Raw genomic sequence first — 22,268 nt, forward strand, 5'->3', positions numbered from 1 at the left:
AATTTTTTTTGTACAAAAACTTGAAATAAATTAGCTTTCAACTTCAGTTGCATTTCAATCATTTCCTAAGGGTGTTTGCACTTAAAAACAAAGAGATAGGTCCAATACACATCAAATTTCTTTTAATTTATATGTCCTAGTTTTGACATCATGCAAAACCTTGTAAACCGAAAATGCACTCACACCAAGCTCAATAATGATAAAGGCGAGGGATGTATTGAAAAAAACTCAAATCCCACATAGAAATAATAGGACTCGTGATAAGAATTTATAAAAGGTGTGTTAGATTTGTTAAAAAATAAAGGACATTACAAGATAATTTCAGTTGTGCAATAAGAGATGAATCTCTTTATGTAATTTAAGTATTTGGTCAGATCTTTTAAAGAACAATATTAATCACACATTGCACTTAAATATGATTGAATATTTGTATAAATAAAATTACACTGTCACATATACTCATATTTATTTTTTTCAATATCATTAGTGTCAATATACACTGAATTATTTGAATTTGCTTAAGCTCTAAAATAAAGGAAGAATATGCCCTTTATTTTATTCCAAACAAGCTAGCGACCCTCCTATATTTTGGGTCAAAGCAAGAAATACTTTTTATTCAGTTAAGAAGCAAAGACCAGAAGCAGATCTACATACCACAAATTTTGTTGGTAACTTAAGTCCGATTCAACACAAAAATATATTAATAAATCTTATGATTTGAATTATTCAAGGGAAAGTGGTCCATGAAGTATTTGTTAAAACAAGTTGATTTAGCTTCAATCCGAAGTATCTTGACCAAAGCACATAAAAAAGTATCTGAAAAACAATACATCCACGGAAATCAAGTAATTGAATAGTAGACATCCACATGGAGAAAACTTGAAACCGTTACTTTGATGCATGGAACTCTACAATGCCAACCCATGAATGCATGTATGTATATTAATGCAAGTAAATAATTTAGTACTTCTCCTATCATTTTTATATTAATAATTATACTAAGAAACTACTTTAAAATGACTTGTAAATCTTTGATGATAAGAGGTTGTACGAACCATTGATATGTTGGGATACGAGTTCAAACTAATACTCGTCTTTTTCTACATATAGTTAGTATGGAAAATTTAACTTAAGTAACTAATGTTAATTTATCTTTTTCATCCCTAAAAAAAAGTATATTTCAAAAATACATTTAATATTCATTAATGTCCACTTGCATGAGAAAATAGAACTTTAGTTAAAACATAAACTAGAGGTATGATAAAATTCAACAATTTAAAAAAATTTAATATTGCATTTTGTTTCTTTTATCAAGAACCACAAAAAAACAAACATAAAATATCTTTTATAAAAAAACTAGCAGTAGATTTTTTTTTCTCTTTATTACCTCAATTTTATTTAAATTTCATTTCTAATTTGCACTGCTAAGAGTATACTAAAATAATATAATAATGTAAAAGCATATTACTTGATGGTTCTGGTGATAAAATTGTATTGAGCAGAATCAAGTCTAAAGAAGTTTATAGACCTTAGATTTTCTAGAGTTGGGATCTTAAATATGAAACATAGTCGTGACCTCAATCAAGTTTCAAGTTATTATCATAATAGAAATAAATTCCATGATAAAATATTGATAGGACCATGTTACATGAAGAACTAAAATAATTATTCTTCCCTACATCTAAACCTAACCTTAATGGTTGATACACATTCAATGGTAATTTCCAACTGTACAATAAAAGTTACTATACTGATGAATACCAAAAAGAAAATACGTAGAAATGAAATCAATAAAAAGACAAAGTATAAAGTAAAATCCTCATCTCTAGTAGCATAATGAAGTGAAAGAATGTACAAAATTCATCATCCTACTCTCTCTAGTAGAAAACAAGAAAATGAGCAGGAAAAAATAAATCATATTTGTTAACGAAAATCTCCGAAGAGAAATTGCAGCATACTTTCATGTGCTATCTTTAGAATGAGGATCATCGTGGTTTGTTCGAGTGAGTGTTAAGTTTCCTTCTCGTTCATTTGACTCAATGAGCATCAACACAACATCGCGCATTGATGGCCTCTTGGTTGGAGACATACTTGTGCACATTAGAGCAAGTTTCAAAACAGTCAGCATGTGATTTATAGTGATTTGATCTTCAAGATCAAGACGGGTGTCGAGTATCTCTGAGCTCAGTGTATTGTTATTGTTCCGAATATGGTTTCTCGTCCATGTGACAAGATCTCCTCCTTGCTCCATTGGTTGAACTGGAGTTTTTCCGGTTAGCAATTCCAAGAGTACAACGCCGTAACTATATATGTCGCACTTCTCTGTAACTTTCATGGTATATGCATATTCTGCAAACAGTTTAATAGGATTTAATGTGTATGGTCAGAAAAAGAAATTTCAAAACTTTTTAATGTATATAACTCAATTTCTTGAAGAAAAAAATTGTTTATAGGCATGAAGTGAAACTGCAGATTATAATGAGCTATATAGAACAGGACTCTCGGAAATATGATATACTAAGGCCTTGTTTGGATAAACAACATAATAAGTGCTTATCTTATACATGTTTATGTATAACTTAGTTTTATAAGTTAAACTATTTTCATATAAGCTGTAAGTTGTTTTCATTATCGTGGAGAACTTATGGGAATAAACGAAAACAGCTTACGGAGATGTCATTTCCATAAGTTCTCCCAAACAATAACGCAAGTGCTTAAGTATATTAAGTAAAAATGAAATTCTATGATTCATTAACTAATTATGTAAAATAGGAGCTTACCAGGAGCAATATACCCATAAGATCCAGCAACTGCAGACATCGATTTTGACTGAGGCATGTCAATCACTTTAGCCAATCCAAAATCACCAACATGGGCCTCAAAATTTTCATCAAGAAGAATGTTGTTAGATTTTATATCTCGGTGAATGATCTTTGGTTTACAGTCATGATGCAAGTAAGAAAGACCTTCAGCAGCTCCAAGAGCAATCATGAATCGAGTCGGCCACTCCAAATTACTTGCAGAACCATGCAATAATTCACCTAAGCTACCTCTTTCCATGTACTCATAAAGTAGGAGATTTGAATCTTGGTGATAGCAAAATCCGTACAGCTTCACTATATTCCGATGCCTTATCCTTCCTAGTGTCGATATTTCAGCCCTGAAACTATTATCGACGTTGTTCCCTTCCCGGTTCGACGCTAACTTCTTAACGGCAATCGTCTTACCAGATTTCATCACTGCCTTATAAACTGTGCCGCACGCTCCACTACCTATAACATAACTTTCATGAAATCTTTTTGTAGCTTCAACTAGGTCTTGAAATGTGAAACCTTCCTTTGGAGGCAAATAGATATCTGAATCTATAGATGGAGTTTCAGTGTCTGCAAAGGAATCAACAGCCTCCCGAGGTCGTCTCATTAAATATAGAATCACTAAAATCAAAATGAGAGAAACACCACCAACAGTAGCTGCAATGATTATGACAATTTTAGCACGGGAAAGATTAGCATCTTTCGCCGGATGAGTAGAGCAGGGAGCTGAAATTCTATTGCAGTCACCGAGAGGTGTACCGCAAAGACCTATGTTACCTCCAACAAAGCTGCTAACAGCCATACTTTCGAAAATTTTAGTGGAAGGAATTGGTCCAGAGAGGTTATTGTTTGAGAAATTACACCCCATCAAGCTAGAAAGTGCGCTAAAGGTACTCGGAATTTCACCATCCAATTGGTTGTTATTGAGAAAGAGATACTCAAGCATATTGAGATTGCCGAGCCGAGACGGTATTCTTCCAGAAAGATTATTGTAACTGAGATCCATTGCTATCTGTAAGCTCGAAAGAGATCCTAACTGAGAAGGTATTTCGCCGAAAAACAAATTGCCGTCCATCAGCAACCAGTTCAAATGAGACAGATTGCCTAATGCTGCAGGAATATTTCCAGACAACTGATTGTCTGAGAGTTTTAGAATCTCCAAGTGCTGAAGTGTTCCGAGTTCATTTGGCAAAGAACCGGTAAAACGATTCCTGCTGAGATCTAGGCGCTGCAATCTCTGGCACCAAACAATTTCAGTGGGGATTCTTCCGGTGAAAAGGTTTGACGAAACATTAAAAGTTACCAATTGAGATAGATTTCCCATTTCCTTAGGCAACTCCAATGTGAAGTAATTATTTGCAATATGAAGCCTTTGCAAATTGCGGCAGTTTGAGATCTCACGAGGAAGTGGACCGCTAAACCTGTTATCATTCAAATCAATGGCAGTAAGATTCTCAAGTTTACACAACTCGGAAGGGAAGCCACCGGTAAGCCTGTTACCGACCAACAGCAACTGTGCCAATGATTCACAGTTCAATATCCCTTTCGGTATGTTTCCGTAAAGCTGATTATCTGCTACATTCAACAGCATCAAATGAGAGTTTCGGCATAAATGAGGAGGTATTGTTCCGGTCAAGTTGTTGTCAGAAAAATCAACTACCCAAAGACGACTAAAAAGTCCAAGTCCCTGAGGAATAATACCAGTTAATGAGTTGTCAAAAAGTTGCAACTGAACCATATTTGTCAAATATTGCAAGCGGTGCGGAATCGGACCAGTAAGATTATTTATTGACAGGTCCAGCTTCGACAGGTTCTTCAAACTACCAAACTCAATCGGTATAACACCACTTAGATGGTTCTCAAAGAGAAAGAGCAAGCTTAAACCACGAATTTTGCCAAACTCCGAAGGGATATCGCCACCTAAAGAGTTCTCCGAGAAATCAATGTGTAAAGCTGAAGAAAGATTTCCGATTTCCCTTGGAATGGATCCATTCAAATTATTTCTATAAAGATACAACCACTTCAACGATTTCAGGTTCCCGATCTCTCCAGGTAACGGTCCAATGAGATTATTCCCATATAAAGCCAGGATCTCAAGCCTACTGCAATTCCCAAGCTCTTTAGGAACAACTCCTGACAACTCATTTTCCCATAAAATCAACTCTTTTAAGTTTTCGAGCATCCCAATCTCGCTAGGTATCTCACCTACTATCTGATTTTGAGCAAGACCAAGACGTTCTAAGCTCTTACATCGGCTAATCTCCTTCGGCAAGCTGCCAGTAATGTTATTCGCCCCGGCTCTGAAAGTCACAAGATTCTCGAGATTTCCAACCGAACTCGGCAAAGGGCCAATGAGATAGTTACTAAAAGCAACCAACTCAACCAATGAAGCCAACTTTCCAATCTCGTCCGGAAGAACACCAGCGAGTATATTGTTGCAAATATTCAAATATCTCAAGGCAGAAAGTTTCCCTAATTCAACAGGAATTGATCCTTCAAATTGATTATTGTTTAAGTAAAGATATTCCAAACTCAAACACTCACCAATCTCCTTAGGGATACTTCCATTCAAACCATTGTAAGCAAGATTGAGATAAGTTAAATTGGTTAGACCTCCAATGCTAGCATTTAGGGTTCCAGAAAGATTCATCGAACTCAAATTAAGCGAAACAATCACTGGATCACTGCCATTTCCACTATAAGTGCAATTTACACCTATCCATCCACATGGATTTTCATCACTAGAATTCCAATTTGACAAATAATTATATTTATCATGAAGTCCATTCTTAATTTCCAAGAGGATTTGTCCCTCTAAATTCAACCCCTCTGTGCTAAAAAGGAATAAGGTCAACAGCAATAAAATAACATAATACCCTTTTGCCAAAACTTTCCCCTCCTTGATGTTCCTAGACATCTTAATAATCAATACCTGCACAACCAAACAATCAATCACCTACATGAACTAAGTGATTTATTTTCTAATCCAAAAACCAAAAAATAATTTATTTTGATACCTTTTATATTTATTGAATCTCAAAATTCATTTTTTTTATAGACAAATGTTAGTCGTTAATTTAGATAAAGAGGGGGACTTGTTAGTAGCTTCGATCGAACCCTGGAATTTCTTTTTTAATACTCCTGCAGTGTCTCAACTCATATAATTGGATTACACGTTTAGAACCTCAAAATCAATGAAGCACGGACACCAGACACAACACAACACTACTATACTAACACGTCTACAACGATAATAATTTAAGCAAAAACAGACAATTCAATGTAATTGAATGTGTTGGTGTTGTGTGTTGTGTGTTGTGTCCGTGTTAGACATTGACATAGACATCTCAAAATTCAGAGTTAAAAGGTGCAATGAACTTAAAGTCATACACAAAAATTCAAAGTGTCATACTCAAAATCTAAATGAAAAATACACATTCTATATTACACAAAAAAGTCATATAGGAGGAAAGAAAATAAAGAATATAACATACCTTTCAAAGCACACCATCACTTTTGAAAATAGGAACCAGTTCTTCAAGTGGGATCAATGAATCCTTATGAAGGAAACTTGATAAGAAACCCTTGTGATAGGAATCAATAAAATTGAATCCAAATAAATAGAATATACCAACTTCACCTTTTGGCATAAAAAGTGGGGATCTTTGATCTAAATCAAAAAATGATAAAATTTTAGAAGAAAAATAGAAAACCCTTTATTCATTCAAGGACTAATAAAATGAATAAGGATTGAATGAATCATAAAAATGAATATCCAAGGTAAGAAAAAAAGAGAGAAAAAATAAAAGGATCTTTTTTGGGGTATGAAGTTTAAATGGCCGACAAAGCATGGTTTCATCTTTCTCTCATAGGATCATTTTTGTATTGTCTCTTCATAACACTAAAAGGGTCTTTATTGGTTCTTTTTGATAAATTTGCACACTTTTTAAGTGATCAAAAAGCAAGAAAAAAAATGATGTAAAGGTGGAAGAAGAAGAAGAATAAGAAGAAAGAGTGAAATGAAAAAAGTTTGAGAAAATTTTATAATATGAGTAGTAAATTTTGGAGGTTTGTGAATGAGATTGTGGAGGTGGGGTCCACTTTCCTTGGTAGGTAAGCTCTGAAATCGTTGTAGTTAAAGCTGTAGCTTCAAGTAGTTTGTGTACTTTGTACTGAGTCTTGCGTTATTTTTTCTACGCGTCACCTGTTTTTGTAATGATTTGGTCGAAAAATTTGCTTCATACGTGTAACTGAATCATTCATTTACCATAACTGTATCCATAGATTTTGGACTTAATTAGTAAAATATTCTTCTCTTTTTATATACTTCCTCCATTTCAAAATATAAGCAAAATTTACTTTTTAGGTTCATTCATTTAATAATGTATATGGTTTATATTATGAACCACATACATCATTAAATGAATGAACCTAAAAAGTGAATTTTGCTTATATTTTGATACGGATGGAGTATAGGGTAATGTTAATTTGTGTATTTAGAGCACATGTTAAGAAATTCAAGAGAAGAAATATTTTCAAAAATTTTATTCATTCAATTCATTAAAAAGTTAAAGATTAATTGCAGTGCACATATTTCAATAAATTATTTCTATATTTGAATCATTAATTTATGTCTCAGGGGCATAAGTTAGCATTTCTCGTAGGTTTTTTTGTTTAATGATGTAATAATTATAATTATTTCTTATTAAAATGTTTTAATGACTTTATTACTCCCGTCCTTGTATCATAATGAGTGTTAAATGTGACTTCTTTTTTTCTATCTGCGCAAGCTTAACATGTGAGTTGGGGTTCAAACCTCAGACACTTCATTTCTCTACATATAAATGTGTGAGCTACAACCACTAGATTATTAAACAAAAAAAAATGTGGCTTACGAAGTTGTAATTACTACTTGAAACTCGTTGTGCATTTGAGCTTAATGAATGTGTCAAGATAAAATTATGTCAAAATAAGACTATAATTATTTGTTGATTGTGTTGTGTCATATGAACAAATGTCACTTTATAATATCAAACTTTATCATGTTTTATTTTTAATATAATATTAATTATATTTTTTCCGTTTATAATTTATATCTTTTTGAAAGCTAGTGATCCAAAGAGTTACATTACACAGCAATGTTGTCCAAGCAGCAAAAAAGTAAAAAAAATTAAGAAACAACCTTTAAACACGACAAAGGATGCAACCTCCAAGTGAGGTAATCATAATCAAACAAAAAATAATGAGTTTTAACCACCAATATGTTTGAACTTTAACCTTTTCAACTAAGAAAGGTAAGAGAACCACCATATGATGTACAATACTGAAATCCAAATGATGTTGAAAGTGAGGCGACAATTTTTGGAAAAACCTCATGATCCACCAAACTGAAGAAGATGATCTTAAATGTTACCGTGATGAATTGTTCCAAATCCTAACCAGCCGGAAATAAGACTCCAAAGACGTCCGAAGAAATCACATTGAAGAAAAAAGTGGTCATGTCCTCCAAATAGCCACAGTCATTAGAACAAAGAATATTAGTAGCCGCCAAAAGAATTTGATTTAAAATGCAAACGCCAGATAAAAATATTGACTTTGAGCGGCACCGCTTTAAGCCACAACACATGATTAGAACCCAGATCAAAATGAATGAATTTTCCAAACTCATCGGTCTGCCACCTCAACCTGCAAAACAACAATAGATCCACACACTCCCTCACCAACTCTTCCTCTCGCGCAAACAGCCTTCTACGCCACTTCCAAACCTCACCATTTACATCACAACCCAACGCATACATATCTGTAACAGTTATTAATTTATCATCAGACAACTCAAAATTGACCCTTCCTCCCTTAAATTGATCATCGGCCTTCTTCCACCAAATTGATCCTTCCTCCCTCCCAAAACATAACATCCCTCCTTCCTCATCATACTTCGCACATAACACTTTATATCACATACTTCCCCATTCATCCAACACCCTCCACACCCATTTACCAAGTAAAGATAAATTAAAGTCATTCAACCTCATAACCTCAAACCTCCATTCTCTTTTGAAAAACATAAACTATCCCATTTTATATAAGAAAAATTCCTAAAATCCTCACATCCCCTAAAAAAAAATACTAAAAATAGAATCAAGAGAAAAAGTGATACCTTAGGAAGCCTTGAAGAAGGAAAGGAGATAGACAGGAATTGTAACGTCCTAGTTGTTATAATTAATCATTTTAATTTATGTGGAGTATATATATATTTATATATGATGTTTGGTGATTTATGCGGAGTATATGCATATATTTATATATATATGTGTGATTTTGGATGATTTATGTGGTGAATTATTTTATTATATAGTTATTTAATAATAATTAGAATAAGTATGAAATATTAGTTATTTTGGAGTTTGAGGAGTTATTTAATAATTATTAAAATTAGGGGGAGCTAATGGAAATAATAGGGAGTTAAGTAAGAGGGAAGTTAGGAATTAGATGTCAGAAGCTTTGTACGTGAAAACTGTCAAGTTGGGAGAAAAGGGAGAGAAGAGCAAGTAGAACCCAGAGAATCCAATTGCTGTGCATTTTTCATTCTGAATTAAGGTAAATGTGAGGTTGACAGGTTTTGGTAGCTATTAAAGTCTGATTTTGAGTTTGACAGGTTTTGGTGAGGAATTGGGATTTTGGGGTTTTATGATAAAATGATGATTTTGAAGTTGTAAGCATGATTTTGATGTTAGAATTAGTTTCTGGTTGCATAGAACACTTAATTATGTATCTGTAAACTGATTTGGGGAGTGATTGGAAGAAAAATGAGATTTTTGGGTAAAACCAGTTTTCTGCCCGTACAGAAGTTCATCGCTCGCCTCGCGAGTAGCTGTGCTCGCCATGGCGAGTGAGCAACTTCATAGCTCGCCTCGCGAGCAGACCAACTCGCCATGGCGAGTAGCCCATATCAAAACTTGATTTTTGAAAAGTTGTTATAAGATGTTTTGGGGATGGTTTAAGGTACCTGGATGATTTTAATGATGAATGGTGAAAGTTTTGGATTAAAAAGATGAATAGGGAACTTAGAATTGGGATTTGAGTGAGAAAATGACATTTTTCCCGAGAGCACCTAATGTTCACTCGCCTCGAGTTCGCCTTGAACTCGCCATGGCGAGCTAGTGTTTTTGTGAACTCGCCATGGCGAGCAGTTGTGCTCGCGAGGTGAGCTGCACAGTTCCTGAGTGTTGTTTTGCTAGCTTGAATAGTAGTGGTTGATGTTGTTGTTTTTGAGCATGGTTATATATAATTATGCATTATTTTGGTTGATTGAATTACTGGATTGATGATTACTGATGATGGTTGAAATGTATGCTAATTATTGAATCATACATATTGTTAAAGTGGAGTCATATGGAGTTGCATTGCATGGTCAGTTGTATGTAGATATACACAAGTAGGTCCATTGCATATGCATAAAACAGCGGTGAGGGCTTCGGTCCTGGAGTACTAGTTGCTCAACAGCGGTGAGGGCTTCGGTCCTGATGAATGCTTTAACCATTCAAAAGCGGTGAGGGCTTCGGTCCTGTTTGGTACCACATGCATATTGCACTCATTGAGAAGTCTAAGATGGTGTCTTAGCAGTGTTGTCATGTCATTTGCATGAGTCTTGGTTGTTGATTACAGTTATTATCTGATGGTTGATGTTGATGTTGAATATGCATTTATATGTTCATTGTGATGGTGGTGTATTGTTGATGTTGTTGTTGCTTGTGACTTGTACATATATATGTTTACAAGATGATGTGTTAGATGTTTAGGGTGTTAGATTCAATTAAAGATTTTAATATCTATATTTATTGTTGTGAATCTCACCCCTTCTGCTTGAAAATGTTGTCCTTCCTATGGGTAACTTGCAGGTGATCCTGAGTAGTTGGTGGTGGCTCAATGTCGTGTCTAGGGCTCTGATACGTGGGATGGGAACTATTATTTATATTTATTGTTGTTTCTTTTCCATGTATCAAATTTTGGAATTGTGATGTGGAGCCTTTATTGTCTTTTGAACAATGTTGTTGAATTATGCTAAGGTCTTTAATGCCATAGATTATTGTTGGATGTTATGAGGTTATGGATTTGAAAACTATTCCGCTGCTACGTTTTCATAAATAATAAGTTGTTTGATTAAATAGTTTTATTTTCTATTTAAGAAATTTTGAAATGACGTGTAGCATGCCCGTTGTGGATTACTCTTATGTATAAATGTTATTTAATTGCTTTTTGGGTAACGGGGTGTTACAGGAATGCAGGACAGTAGAGACTTAAGAAGAATCAGTCGACCTCCCAAAGACATATTTCTACTTTTCCATCCAGACAATAATGCGATCAATCAAAGGATACCAAATATGAAGCTTTATAGGGTCCCCACCAATGGGCAACCCTAAGTACATGACAAGAACGCGGTCATGTTTACAATTCATTACTGAAGTCGACTCATGCAACCATGATCAGCCACATTTACTCCAAACATCATGCTTTTGTGAAAATTAATTTTTAGGCCGGAAATATATATCGTCTAACAAAAGTAACATTGCCTTCAAGGATCTAATAGTTACCCAACTTTTAGCCCCAACTAACAGAGTGTCATCAACGAACTATAAATGTGAAACTGACACACCTGCTTGTGTATGACATTTAACCCTTCAGCAGCTAAAAGAAACAAAAAAATGAGAAAGATGGTCCCCTTGGCGAAGACCTCATCTCAGCTTAAATTCATCAATTTGGCTCCCATTGACAAGGACCGACATTGTTGCAGTTGTACCACATTCTAAAATTTACTTATGCCAAAGCGGGTGAAAATTCATTTTAACCATGATCTCTTCCAAATACCTCAAATGAACTCAATCATATGCTTTCTCAAAATCAACTTTAAAAAGAATTAATTCTTTCTTTAGCATCCGAGCATCCACCACTAATTCATTGGCAATAAGAATATCATCAGGAATTTGTCTACCTTTAACAAAACAGAGTGAAACTCCACCACTACATTACCAACAACTTTTCTCAATCTATTAGCAAGCACCTTAGACAAAATTTTATACAAACCACCAACCAAAGAGATATGAAGAAAATCAACCAATTGCTGAGGGATCTCAACTTTACGAATCAAAGCAGTAAAAGTACTATTGATACATTTGGTAAACTTCCCATTTATGTGAAATTCAGCAAAAACAAAATCAATAATTCACAGGACTTTTAAAACTATCACAGTCTCAAACCGCCTCTTTTATCTCTTATAACAGAAAAGGTTTAGTAAGATCAAACCAATCATTTTCACTAATAGACTTAAACTCCAAATCCCCTAGAACAGATCTCGCATCCGCGACCAATTTGAAATGATTATGAAAATGTTGGAAACCAGAGCTTCTCACGACATCCACTCCCTCTACTTGACTACCGTTAACATATATAGAAATAATGGCATTCGACCTTTTTCGGGAAGACATCACCCCATAAAAAATTTAGAATTTGCATCCCCCTCCTTCAATCAAATTATTCTTGAATTTTGCCACTCAATACTATTATGTAATTTAGATAAAGTCGCTAGATCAGCTGATAAAAGATGAAGCTCATCTACTAAACCTTGAACCTCCCCTTTTACATCTAAAGAAGACATGCGCTCTTTGACACCCCAAAATTCGCTTTCTAAATTTTAGGTATGATTATGGTACCAATTCTTCAAATAACCTTCAGCAGTTTAAATTTTTCTTTTAACACAATATTTCCACCCATGAACCTGAAAAAACTGTAATTTTTCCAGCACAAACTCCTTATAACCTGGTTAATCGGCCCAACATTTTAGTAACCTTTGCGGCTTCGAACCCCAATTGTCTTCCTCAATCATGAACATAATCGAATAATGATTAGATAGCCCTCTAGGAACAACAGATTGAATACAATTTGGCCAATAAGAAACCCACTTTTCAGATAATAAGAATCGATCTAACCTGATCATAGACATACCATCCTCGTGGTACCAATTAAAGTTACGGCCACATAACGGTAAATCAATCAAGAAGTTACCTTCAATAAACTGATTAAAATGTGAGAAGTCTTCATAAATATCACCCTCCGACCTATTACATCTATCCTCTATAGAACAGATAACATTGAAGTCACCCAGAATACACCAAGCAGCCCCTGGATCATTATTAATCAAACCATTCAACTCATCCCATAACAATTGTCTACCCCCATTATCACACAGAGCGTAAAGAAAACTCCTGATTAGTATGAATAAATCTTTCCTTTGCCTACCCTCATCTTTCTTCTTCGTTGTTTAGTTGCCTTTGAGTCCACCTCATGACTTCAAAACTTATTTGTGTCATTTGAACTACAAAAAGCCTTTTTTTTAGACTCACCTGCCTTCTGAGGCTCATCCACATCAACTTTCGTACCAGTACCTTTAACCACATAATAGATTTTGGACTAACTCGGCATGAAATCCTTATTTACCTATTTATTACAATTCTTATCACATGCCTTCTTTACTATATCCTCTTATGAAATGTTTTGTATCTCTTGATTCCAGTCACTTTTCAATTGATTCACAAGCGTCTCCGCAAGTGGTTCCTCATCATGCATACAATTAGGTTCAGAATACACCGACTAACGTCATTCTTATATTCCACCAGACACGCGTAATCAGTTAAGCCAAATTCATGATCCTCAACGATTGGTCTTTTTTAAAACAGAAGTTCAAGAGAGTTGGCTCTAAAGATCCACGAAGGTCAAAGCAAATCTCAAAGACAAGTTAACAACATAGATATATTTATAAATCACTCATAAAAATGTCTTCACACATGCAGTGGAGGTTAAATTCATATATGCAAGTTTTGTTTACCATACATATTAGTTTTACTATAGGCCAAATACATTCCCGGATCCTTTAAGTTTCATGTCTATTTCAAATAGATCTTTTAAGTTTTTAAGGTTTCAGATAGGTCCTTTAAGTTTCGAGTTTGTTTCGGATAGGTCTTTAAGTTTCTAAGGTTTCAAATAGGTCCTTTAAGTTTTGAGTTTGTGTCGGATAGGTCCTTTCTGTCAACCTCTGTTAAGTCAAAGTTGATCTGTCCGTTAAGCCAAAATTGATCTGGTTGGGAAAAAATTGATGTCAAGTGTCAAAGAGGACCACCTCACCCACTTAATGGATAGATCAGCTTTGGCTTAACGGACAGAACAGTTTCAGTTTTGGCTTAACGGAGGTTGACATAAAGGACTTATCCAAAACAAACTCGAAACTTAAATAATATATCTGAAACCTTAGAAATTTAAAGGACTTATCTGAAACAAATATGAAATTTAAGGACCCATACAAACAAACGGTTAGTGCATGGTTCTTCAAAAAAGAAAAACTACTACACATAAACACGTTGCAACACATATAGACGTAAGTGCTTACGTAATAATTATGTAAAAATTAACCTTAACACCATATACATATAAACTACTCTTTTAAATTAAATGTGAACAAAATATAAATTATGTACAACACACAGGAACTGGAAAAATGCCCCCACCAAATATCCAACCAGTATTCCTAGTGGCCCTACTAATCTGAAGGATACCGACATAAAAGAAGTTGGGTGATATATATAAAAGCTTTCCATCCAATGGTTTAGTCTCTATCAAGGGTGGGTTTTTCCATCTCACTACTCCTCATCATGCAATCTTGAAAAGGTTCATCTTTGAGTCCCTACAAAGAGAAATTCCACAAAACTTTGTTTATTATGATGAATATGCATATCAATTGGAGCACATGTGAGGCTATCACTTTCTCAAAACTTTGTTGGATTTTTTAGTGCGGCTTAATAGGATGAATATGCATTTCAATTGTGCATGCTTCTCTTGATTTGGCTTGACTCCACTCACTTAATATCATTCAAGTTTGGCTTGATTCCACTCAAAATCCTTTACCTTAATGGGTAGATTTAAAGAGGTTGTCCTTTTGAAATTTTATTATGGTATAAAACGCCAAAATATTTAACACTATTTACCAAATTGCTATCTTTTTTAACCATTATCCTTTCCTTTTTGTTATCTCAAGAAGATTTAGATAATCACTCTAGGTGGGATGGTGGAATTAAAAAATATATATATATATATATATAAAACAAGGTATAAATGTGTTGGATTGGAGCTCATGACCAAGATGAAGAAAGATGTCAAAATTTAGATAACGTTATATTGATGTACTTGCTTGTCCATTAACAAAAATTCTTATATTGATAACGGAAGTTAAACTTGCACTCTTGTGAGATATGAGTCAACTTATTATTCATTATAATGATAAACTTTTAAAATAAACTAAAAAATAATGTTATCTAAGTCATTGAAAGATGCATTTAATAATATGCATCACGGGCATTATTAGATGAGTACTTGTAATTTGGATAAAATATATGATTAAATTATAAAATAAATAGAAAATATTAAAAATTTAAACTTTTTTCTTATAGAAAAATTACAAAGTTTGATTTATATAATAGTTAGTCAATCTTCATTAATGGTATAGTCTTGTATCCTACTCTCTTTGTCTCACTTTGGATATCTCATTTGTGTTTTTCACACTTAAGATAATAATAAAATAAAAAAAATCATTTAATAATGGAGTAGTTTTGATGATTTTAATTATAAAAAAGTTTCATTTACTAAAATGTTCTTAATAGTAGTTAGTGAACACCAGAGGAGAAACATTATGAACTAGCATAGGCAAACATCATTTTTAAGTCTTCATAAAATCAATCAACTCATTTCGATATCCCTAGCGTGACACGCAAAAGTACAAGGGTTGTGTCGCGAAGGTAAATATTGTCTAAAAGACCTTGTTAAGAGGGTCTTGCTAACAAGTATTTTAAATATATTCTTTAAAGATTCTGAATTAAGAAATTATTTATTGAAAAAGTTTAATGCTTCAATTTCCGATGCATTAAATGCATAAGTTTCCATAAAAAACCTAGTTAGCATAGTTTTAAAACTCGGCTCGGTCGTCGACTCGGCATGGGTACTGGATCAATGAGTTAATGGTCGAACCACTGAGTCACTGGTTGAACTGCATGACTGAATTGGATTAAACCGGATAACTCAGTCATATGACCCGGTGTTAATATTAAATTTTTATCGGTATTTAACCAGATCGGATCGAACCGATGACTCGGCCATTTAAAAACTAAAAAAAACTAACATGTAATATATATATATATATATATATATATATATATATATATATATATATATATATATTAGTTATTTTCTTAAAAGGTATACCTATATTTTGTTGAGAGGAAATAGAATTTTTTTTCATATCTATTAATATTAATATAATATCTAAATTAAAAAAAAAATATATGCATATTATTTTTTAGGGGGTATTTATTATTATTATTCTGAAAATAGAGACATTTAAAGATCATGTGATCTTTTTGAAGAAAAAAACAACGATGTGTTTTTTGCTTTAAAAAAATGAAGATGCAGCATACATACATATATAATATATTTCATTATTTTACACAAACAAATAGATGGTGCAGTGGTTAAATTCCCAGTCGTCCCCTCTCATGTGTGCATAGGCATGGCAACAGAACCCGTACCCACCCGAACCCGTCCCGATTTTGACAGGAAAATCCGTTTTGACTGGGTTTGAGTTTTCCCCGATTTTAAAGGATGGGGGTGGGGCGGGTAATGGGGAAACATGTACCCACCCCGAACCCGCCCCGATTATATTAAATTACATAATTACCCCTATTTTAATAAAAAGTCTCAATTAATCATACTCTAATTACTTCCCACAAGTCTCAATTAACCATTCTTTGAACTTTCTCACTTCCTCACTTTGAGTTCCAAGTAAGACTCTTTTTCACTTCCAAAAATTTTCCTTCCAAAAAAAACACTAATAATGGTTTCTTCTTTCTACGAGTTCCATTCCAACCGTCTCAAATTTTCCTTCTCTACAAAAATCAAAAGTCAATGTATTTCTTTCCTTGAATTGCGCTCATTTACTTAGGCTTTAATTACATTTAATGCATATTAAATCTAATAAATGACTAATTATAAAAAAAAAAATGGAAGAAAAAAATTAAACCGGATTGGACCAAAAAAACCAGCCGAGTCACCGGTTTTAGCCGATTTTTAACGAGTCTTACCGGTTTGCGCCGGTTTAATTGCATGGCCGATCCAATAAAAGGCTCGAACCGGCACACCCTCCGATTCACGGTCGGACCGGTTCGACCGGCCGGTCCGGGTTTCAAAACTATGCTCGTTAGCATTTCCCTTATTATAATATGGAAAATATTAACTTATGCTCTAATGGCACATGAGAAGGATCTAAATGTAGAATTAAAAAATAAATGTTGCATTAAAAAGATAAATTTTTAAGTTTTTAAGATTATAAATGCACAATATCCAAGATCAAATTTCTATATTTAGTTTTCTTATATTGTGCCCTTAGAGCACAAGTTAGCAAGACCCTATTAATATATACTACCTCCGTTCCTTTTTAATTGTCACATTTTTCATTTTACGCAAACCAAGACAATCAACAATTGATACTCATTTTGATGCAATAAGCTATATTTTTTACTATAATGACCTTATTCATTTAATATCTCATTTCATATATTTCTCTCTCCGCAATAAATAACTAAGGATAATATTGATAAAACAATATTTAATGTTGGATTGAACTTTGAAAGTGACAGTTAAATAGGAATAAAAAATTTCTCAAAAAGTGACACTTAAAAAGGAACGGATGGAGTATTTTATTTTGGCAACATGTTTTAGTTGGATTGTAAGACAGTGGTATATATTTTTTAATTAAGGGTCTCTTTGTTAAAAATAAGTTATAAGCTAGCTGCTAGCTGAAAAACTAGCTTATAGTTGATGGTTGATAGCTGATAACTTATATCTGAAAAGTTAGCTTATTTAAATTAAAGTGTTTGGTAAAATTAGTTGTTGAGGTAACTAATAAATATAAAATGACTTTTTTTTTTCCATAAATTATACATATAATATTTTTTACTTGATGTATTTCTTTTTAATTATTTAAATTTATTTTTAATTATTTTCATCTTGAAAATGATAAATGTTATGAACTCAATTTGACATTTTTTATTGAACAAAACTTTTTTTGATGAATTTTATATAACTAAAATTGCTTTACTAGTTATTGCAAATTAAAAAAAAAAATATGAACAACAAAAATATAAAAAGCGTGAGATGACATAAAAAAATGTCCCCTAAAGAAAGAGATATCAAAAGTGGGTAATTTTGTTTATTAAAAATTAAATTAATAAGATTAAAATTGAAAGAAAGTATAAAAAACTACTATAAACTAATTTATTTGTGTTACTAAACACAACCATAATTCACTTGTGTTTAGATATAGTACAATTCAAACTTGTTTAAAAAAAAAAGATATACAATTTAAACTTTAAATTTATGGTTTTATTTCTTCGTAAACTTTCAATCTTAAATATATGTTACGTCCTAATGAAAATTATATTTTTGAAGTTTGAAAATTAATATGTAAAACATGGGTGAAAAATCAAAATGAAATAAAAAAATAGATGATCAATCGTTATCTTAAAATTAAATCAAGAGATATAAAAGTAATTTTTGGCTTTAAAATTTACAAACTCTCTCGAATAAAATTATATCAACGGTTGAACTTCAACTTTGACAAACCTATTGCCACAGGCAACCAATGCATATATAAATTCAACCGTTTGACTTATTAACATATGCCTTCTAGCACTGGTAATTATTCCATACGTAAACATCAAACACTTCAAAGTTTGACTAACTCTGCAATTTGCTATATATGTACATTTAATTTATTTTAGATCTCATCTTGGATAAACAATAGGAGAAACGAAAGTCCACAGAAAAAATAATATGTAACTTTTTTTCTTTTTTTTTTTTAAAAGATTAAACAAAAGGATTGATAAATGAAAGCATTAATGCAAATAGTTAAAATTTCCACAAAAGTCAAATTAAAGTAATAAAGTATTCCTAATGTTGTCATCTGCTTCCGGTTATATAAATATAATGTTAATAACAAAAAGTTTATCGGTGTCTTATCCCTGTAATATATGTTATTTTTGGGTTTACCCTTTGTAAAAAATTTGTTTTGGTTTTCTTCTTAGTAAATTTTTTTTTTAGAATACCCCCTAATATGCTATTCAAAAAACCAAAATTTCTGAAAAAAAAATTTCTGAAAATGGCCTATTTTAGGAGATATTCTGGAAAAAATAATTTTACAAGGACGAAAATCAAAACAAAATTTTTACAGAAGGTAAATCCGAAAATGACCTAATATTACAGGGGAGGTAAAACACTAGTAACCCTAAAAAAAATTGTCCATTGCTCTAGATGGTACATTCTTTTGCTGCTAATTTTGGCTTCTTTTTGGCATTTTAAACAAATATTAGACATATATAGTACTTAATTGAACCATATAGAATCAACTAAAATATTTTAATGAGATTAAGAACAATTACAAACAAATGTTACGGATGAAATCTTGTACAATAGATCAAAGGAAAATAAACTAATGTAGGCAACTGAAGCCACGACATATTGACATAAAAATCATTAAAACAATAACTATGTCAAAATCTTTCTTTTCATCTTTGTTCCTTGTGTTCTAAAATCTTGTGCCTGCAACATGTGATACAACTATGTCAAGTGCATGTACAAATGAAACATGATTAATGAAATACTTCATATTGGACCGTCAATCTATCTTTAAGGGCACATATGCTCTCTAGAAGGGCTCCTGAAGCCCTAACGGCGCTGTCTTAACAAACTTTTAGAATGCTCTAGAGTGACTTAGGGCTCAAGCTGCTTGAGGCTTAAGTCACCAAAATACAAGCCCACGAAGTGCTATAAATATCCTTCATGAGAGCATTCTCAAAGCATCGGATAAACAGTTTAACCCTAAATTCTATTATTGCACTTTTGCAAGTACACATATGATACTAACCTGTGATCGAAGGTTGTCAGTCTTATCCACTAGCATCTCAATCTTTTCTCCACGGTCAAGAACCTATAATAAATTTAATGAAATTTTTTTAAATGTATGGTGACTAATTAAAGTACTCCCTCCGTCCTAAAATATAAACAAAAATATCTCATTTTCTTTGTCTCAAAATATAAGAAAAAAGACCAACTTTTATGCTATTATTATGTTTTTTCAAACAAATCATCTTTTCCAAAGTAAAATTAAATGCAAATTGCATTCAATTTATTCTCCTTTTTATTTTCTTCATAATTTTTAACCAATGAGAATTATTTTTACATCTTTTCATGAAACTTATTCCAAGAAGAACACAAAAAATTATACCTCAAATCATTAAGTGTTAGTTTTCTTAATAAGTATGAATTAATGTTTTTTACTTATAAATTAGGACGGAGGGAGTAACTCTTTCAATTAGAACTCTATGCAATGATAATTTTGAAGGTCTTGCCTTTTCAATGTTCTCCATCATAACACCCTTAACTTCAGAAACTTGAGCCTTCACTTTGGCAAGCTTGTTAATCTCTTCAGGATGATCAACACAATATTGCATTTGCTGCTTTAATTTAGGCCTATGGATTTTCATGCATAGTGCATTAGTAAATCATTATTTATTGCATAGTAAAATTATTTTTTGTATCAATCAAGGGCATTGTTAAAGTTTCTATATTTTTACTATTTAATCATGCACAAATTTTACTATGATAACAATTATATGGGCGATGCTATTAATCGCGAGGCAACACACAACGAAATTATCCCGAAATAATGCAGCCATTGGATTTGTCAAAGAAATATAAAAGGTGGGTAGATGAAAGTGAGTGGGCCCCACTACCATGCATGGGATCATTTCGGGATCATGTCTCTCAATATATCTATCATTACCCTTAAACGATTCACAACAAGTAATTAGATGAAACTAATTCAAAATAAAACTTTTTATAGTTACTATGTTTGCATACAAAATTTTGTAAGCAAAAATGCATAAATCATCAAAATTTCAATAGAAAAATGAGGTACCCATATTCTTTGTTGAGGCTACGAGCTGAAGCAGTTGCAGCTTCGCCACCACCATATTTTTTGCTGAATTCTTCCTTCACACGCTCAAGAAAAGCAATAGGAATTTGTCTACCAGCAGATTCAACTGCCACCACGCAGTAGGCTACAAAATCCAGAACAACGAAAAAACTTATGCCAAATTTCATAAACTTTCTCAGTTTTTTTTTTGTTGAAGAAGCTAAATTAGCCCACCTAAATCGGCACCGGAGAGAATCGAACTTGAGATCTCGAAAAGGAGCACACTCCCAAGTCCCAAACCAATATCATCAGACCAACCCAAGTGGGTTAAACTTTCTCAGTTAAATTTTCAAAATTGGTAATTATCTCTTAAATAAAGATCGACAATCTCATTCTACCGTGACTACATCCTAACAAAATAGAATTTGAATCCTCTCTCCCACATTCAAAATGCAGAAAAAAAAATTAGAAAAATAGTAAACAATTAAAATAAATAAAACTAGAAAAACAATTCTTTTGAATTGTGATTTTTCAGCAACATTGCATAACAAAAATAGTAAGCTACATTAGATAATCACTCTAGGTGGAATGGTGGACTTAATAAAAAAAATTATGAAAGAAGGTATAAATGTGTTGGATTCTGGGAGCTCATGACCAAGATTAAGACAAATGTCAAAATTTAGAGAACGTCGATTGATTGATGTACTTACAAATTGTCCATTAACAAAAGTTATTATATTGATAATAGAAGTTAAACTCACACTCTTGTGAGATATGAGTCAACTCATTACTCATTTTAATGATAAATTTTTAAAAAAAACTAGAAAATAAAGGTATATAAGTCGTTGAAAGATGCATTTAATAATATGCATCATGGGTATTATTAGATGAGTACTTGTAATTTCGATAAAATATATGATTAAATTATAAAATAAATAAGAAAATATTTAAAATTTAAAAATTTCTTTTTATAGAAAAATTACAAAGTTTGATCTATATAATGGTTAGTCAATCTTCATTAATGGTATAGTCTTGTATCGTACTCTCTTTATCTCACTTTAGATATCTCATTTGTGTTTTTCACACTTCTTAAGATAATAAAAAAAAAAAAAATTGATAATGGAGTAGTTTTTATGATTTTAATGATAAAAAAGTTTCATTTACGAAAATGTTCTTATGAATATATAGTAGTTAGTGAACACCAGGGGAGAAACATTACGAACTAGCATAGGCAAACACCATTTAAGTCTTCATAAAATCAATCAACACATGTCGATATCCCTCGCGTGACACGCAAAAGTACAAGGGTTCTGTCGCCAAGGTAAATACTCCCTCTAGTCCTTATTATAAGAAATATTTGACTTTTTAGGTTCATTGCTTAAGTGATG

General features: G+C 32.5%; 2 protein-coding genes across 2 annotated transcripts; both read right to left on the minus strand.

The window, feature by feature from the left end:
* Nucleotides 1-1,620: 1,620 nt before the first annotated feature.
* On the minus strand, nt 1,621-6,851 carry LOC25483133 (probable leucine-rich repeat receptor-like protein kinase At2g33170). Its single transcript, XM_013611782.3, has 3 exons — nt 6,308-6,851; nt 2,781-5,745; nt 1,621-2,349 (listed from the first exon to the last, which is right to left on the minus strand). The coding sequence occupies exons 2-3, from the start codon at nt 5,728-5,730 to the stop codon at nt 1,961-1,963; spliced, it is 3,339 nt and encodes a 1,112-aa protein (XP_013467236.1). The 5' UTR covers nt 5,731-5,745; nt 6,308-6,851; the 3' UTR covers nt 1,621-1,960.
* A 1,499-nt stretch (nt 6,852-8,350) lies between these two features.
* On the minus strand, nt 8,351-21,068 carry LOC25483135 (vesicle-associated membrane protein 722). The gene is made up of 6 exons (XM_024774930.2): nt 20,884-21,068; nt 20,315-20,435; nt 19,831-19,893; nt 19,453-19,505; nt 11,089-11,149; nt 8,351-8,746 (listed from the first exon to the last, which is right to left on the minus strand). The coding sequence occupies exons 1-6, from the start codon at nt 21,066-21,068 to the stop codon at nt 8,351-8,353; spliced, it is 879 nt and encodes a 292-aa protein (XP_024630698.2).
* Between the last annotated feature and the right edge of the window lie 1,200 nt (nt 21,069-22,268).

This window comes from Medicago truncatula, chromosome 1, assembly GCF_003473485.1.
Source record: "Medicago truncatula cultivar Jemalong A17 chromosome 1, MtrunA17r5.0-ANR, whole genome shotgun sequence".
NCBI lineage: Eukaryota > Viridiplantae > Streptophyta > Magnoliopsida > Fabales > Fabaceae > Medicago > Medicago truncatula.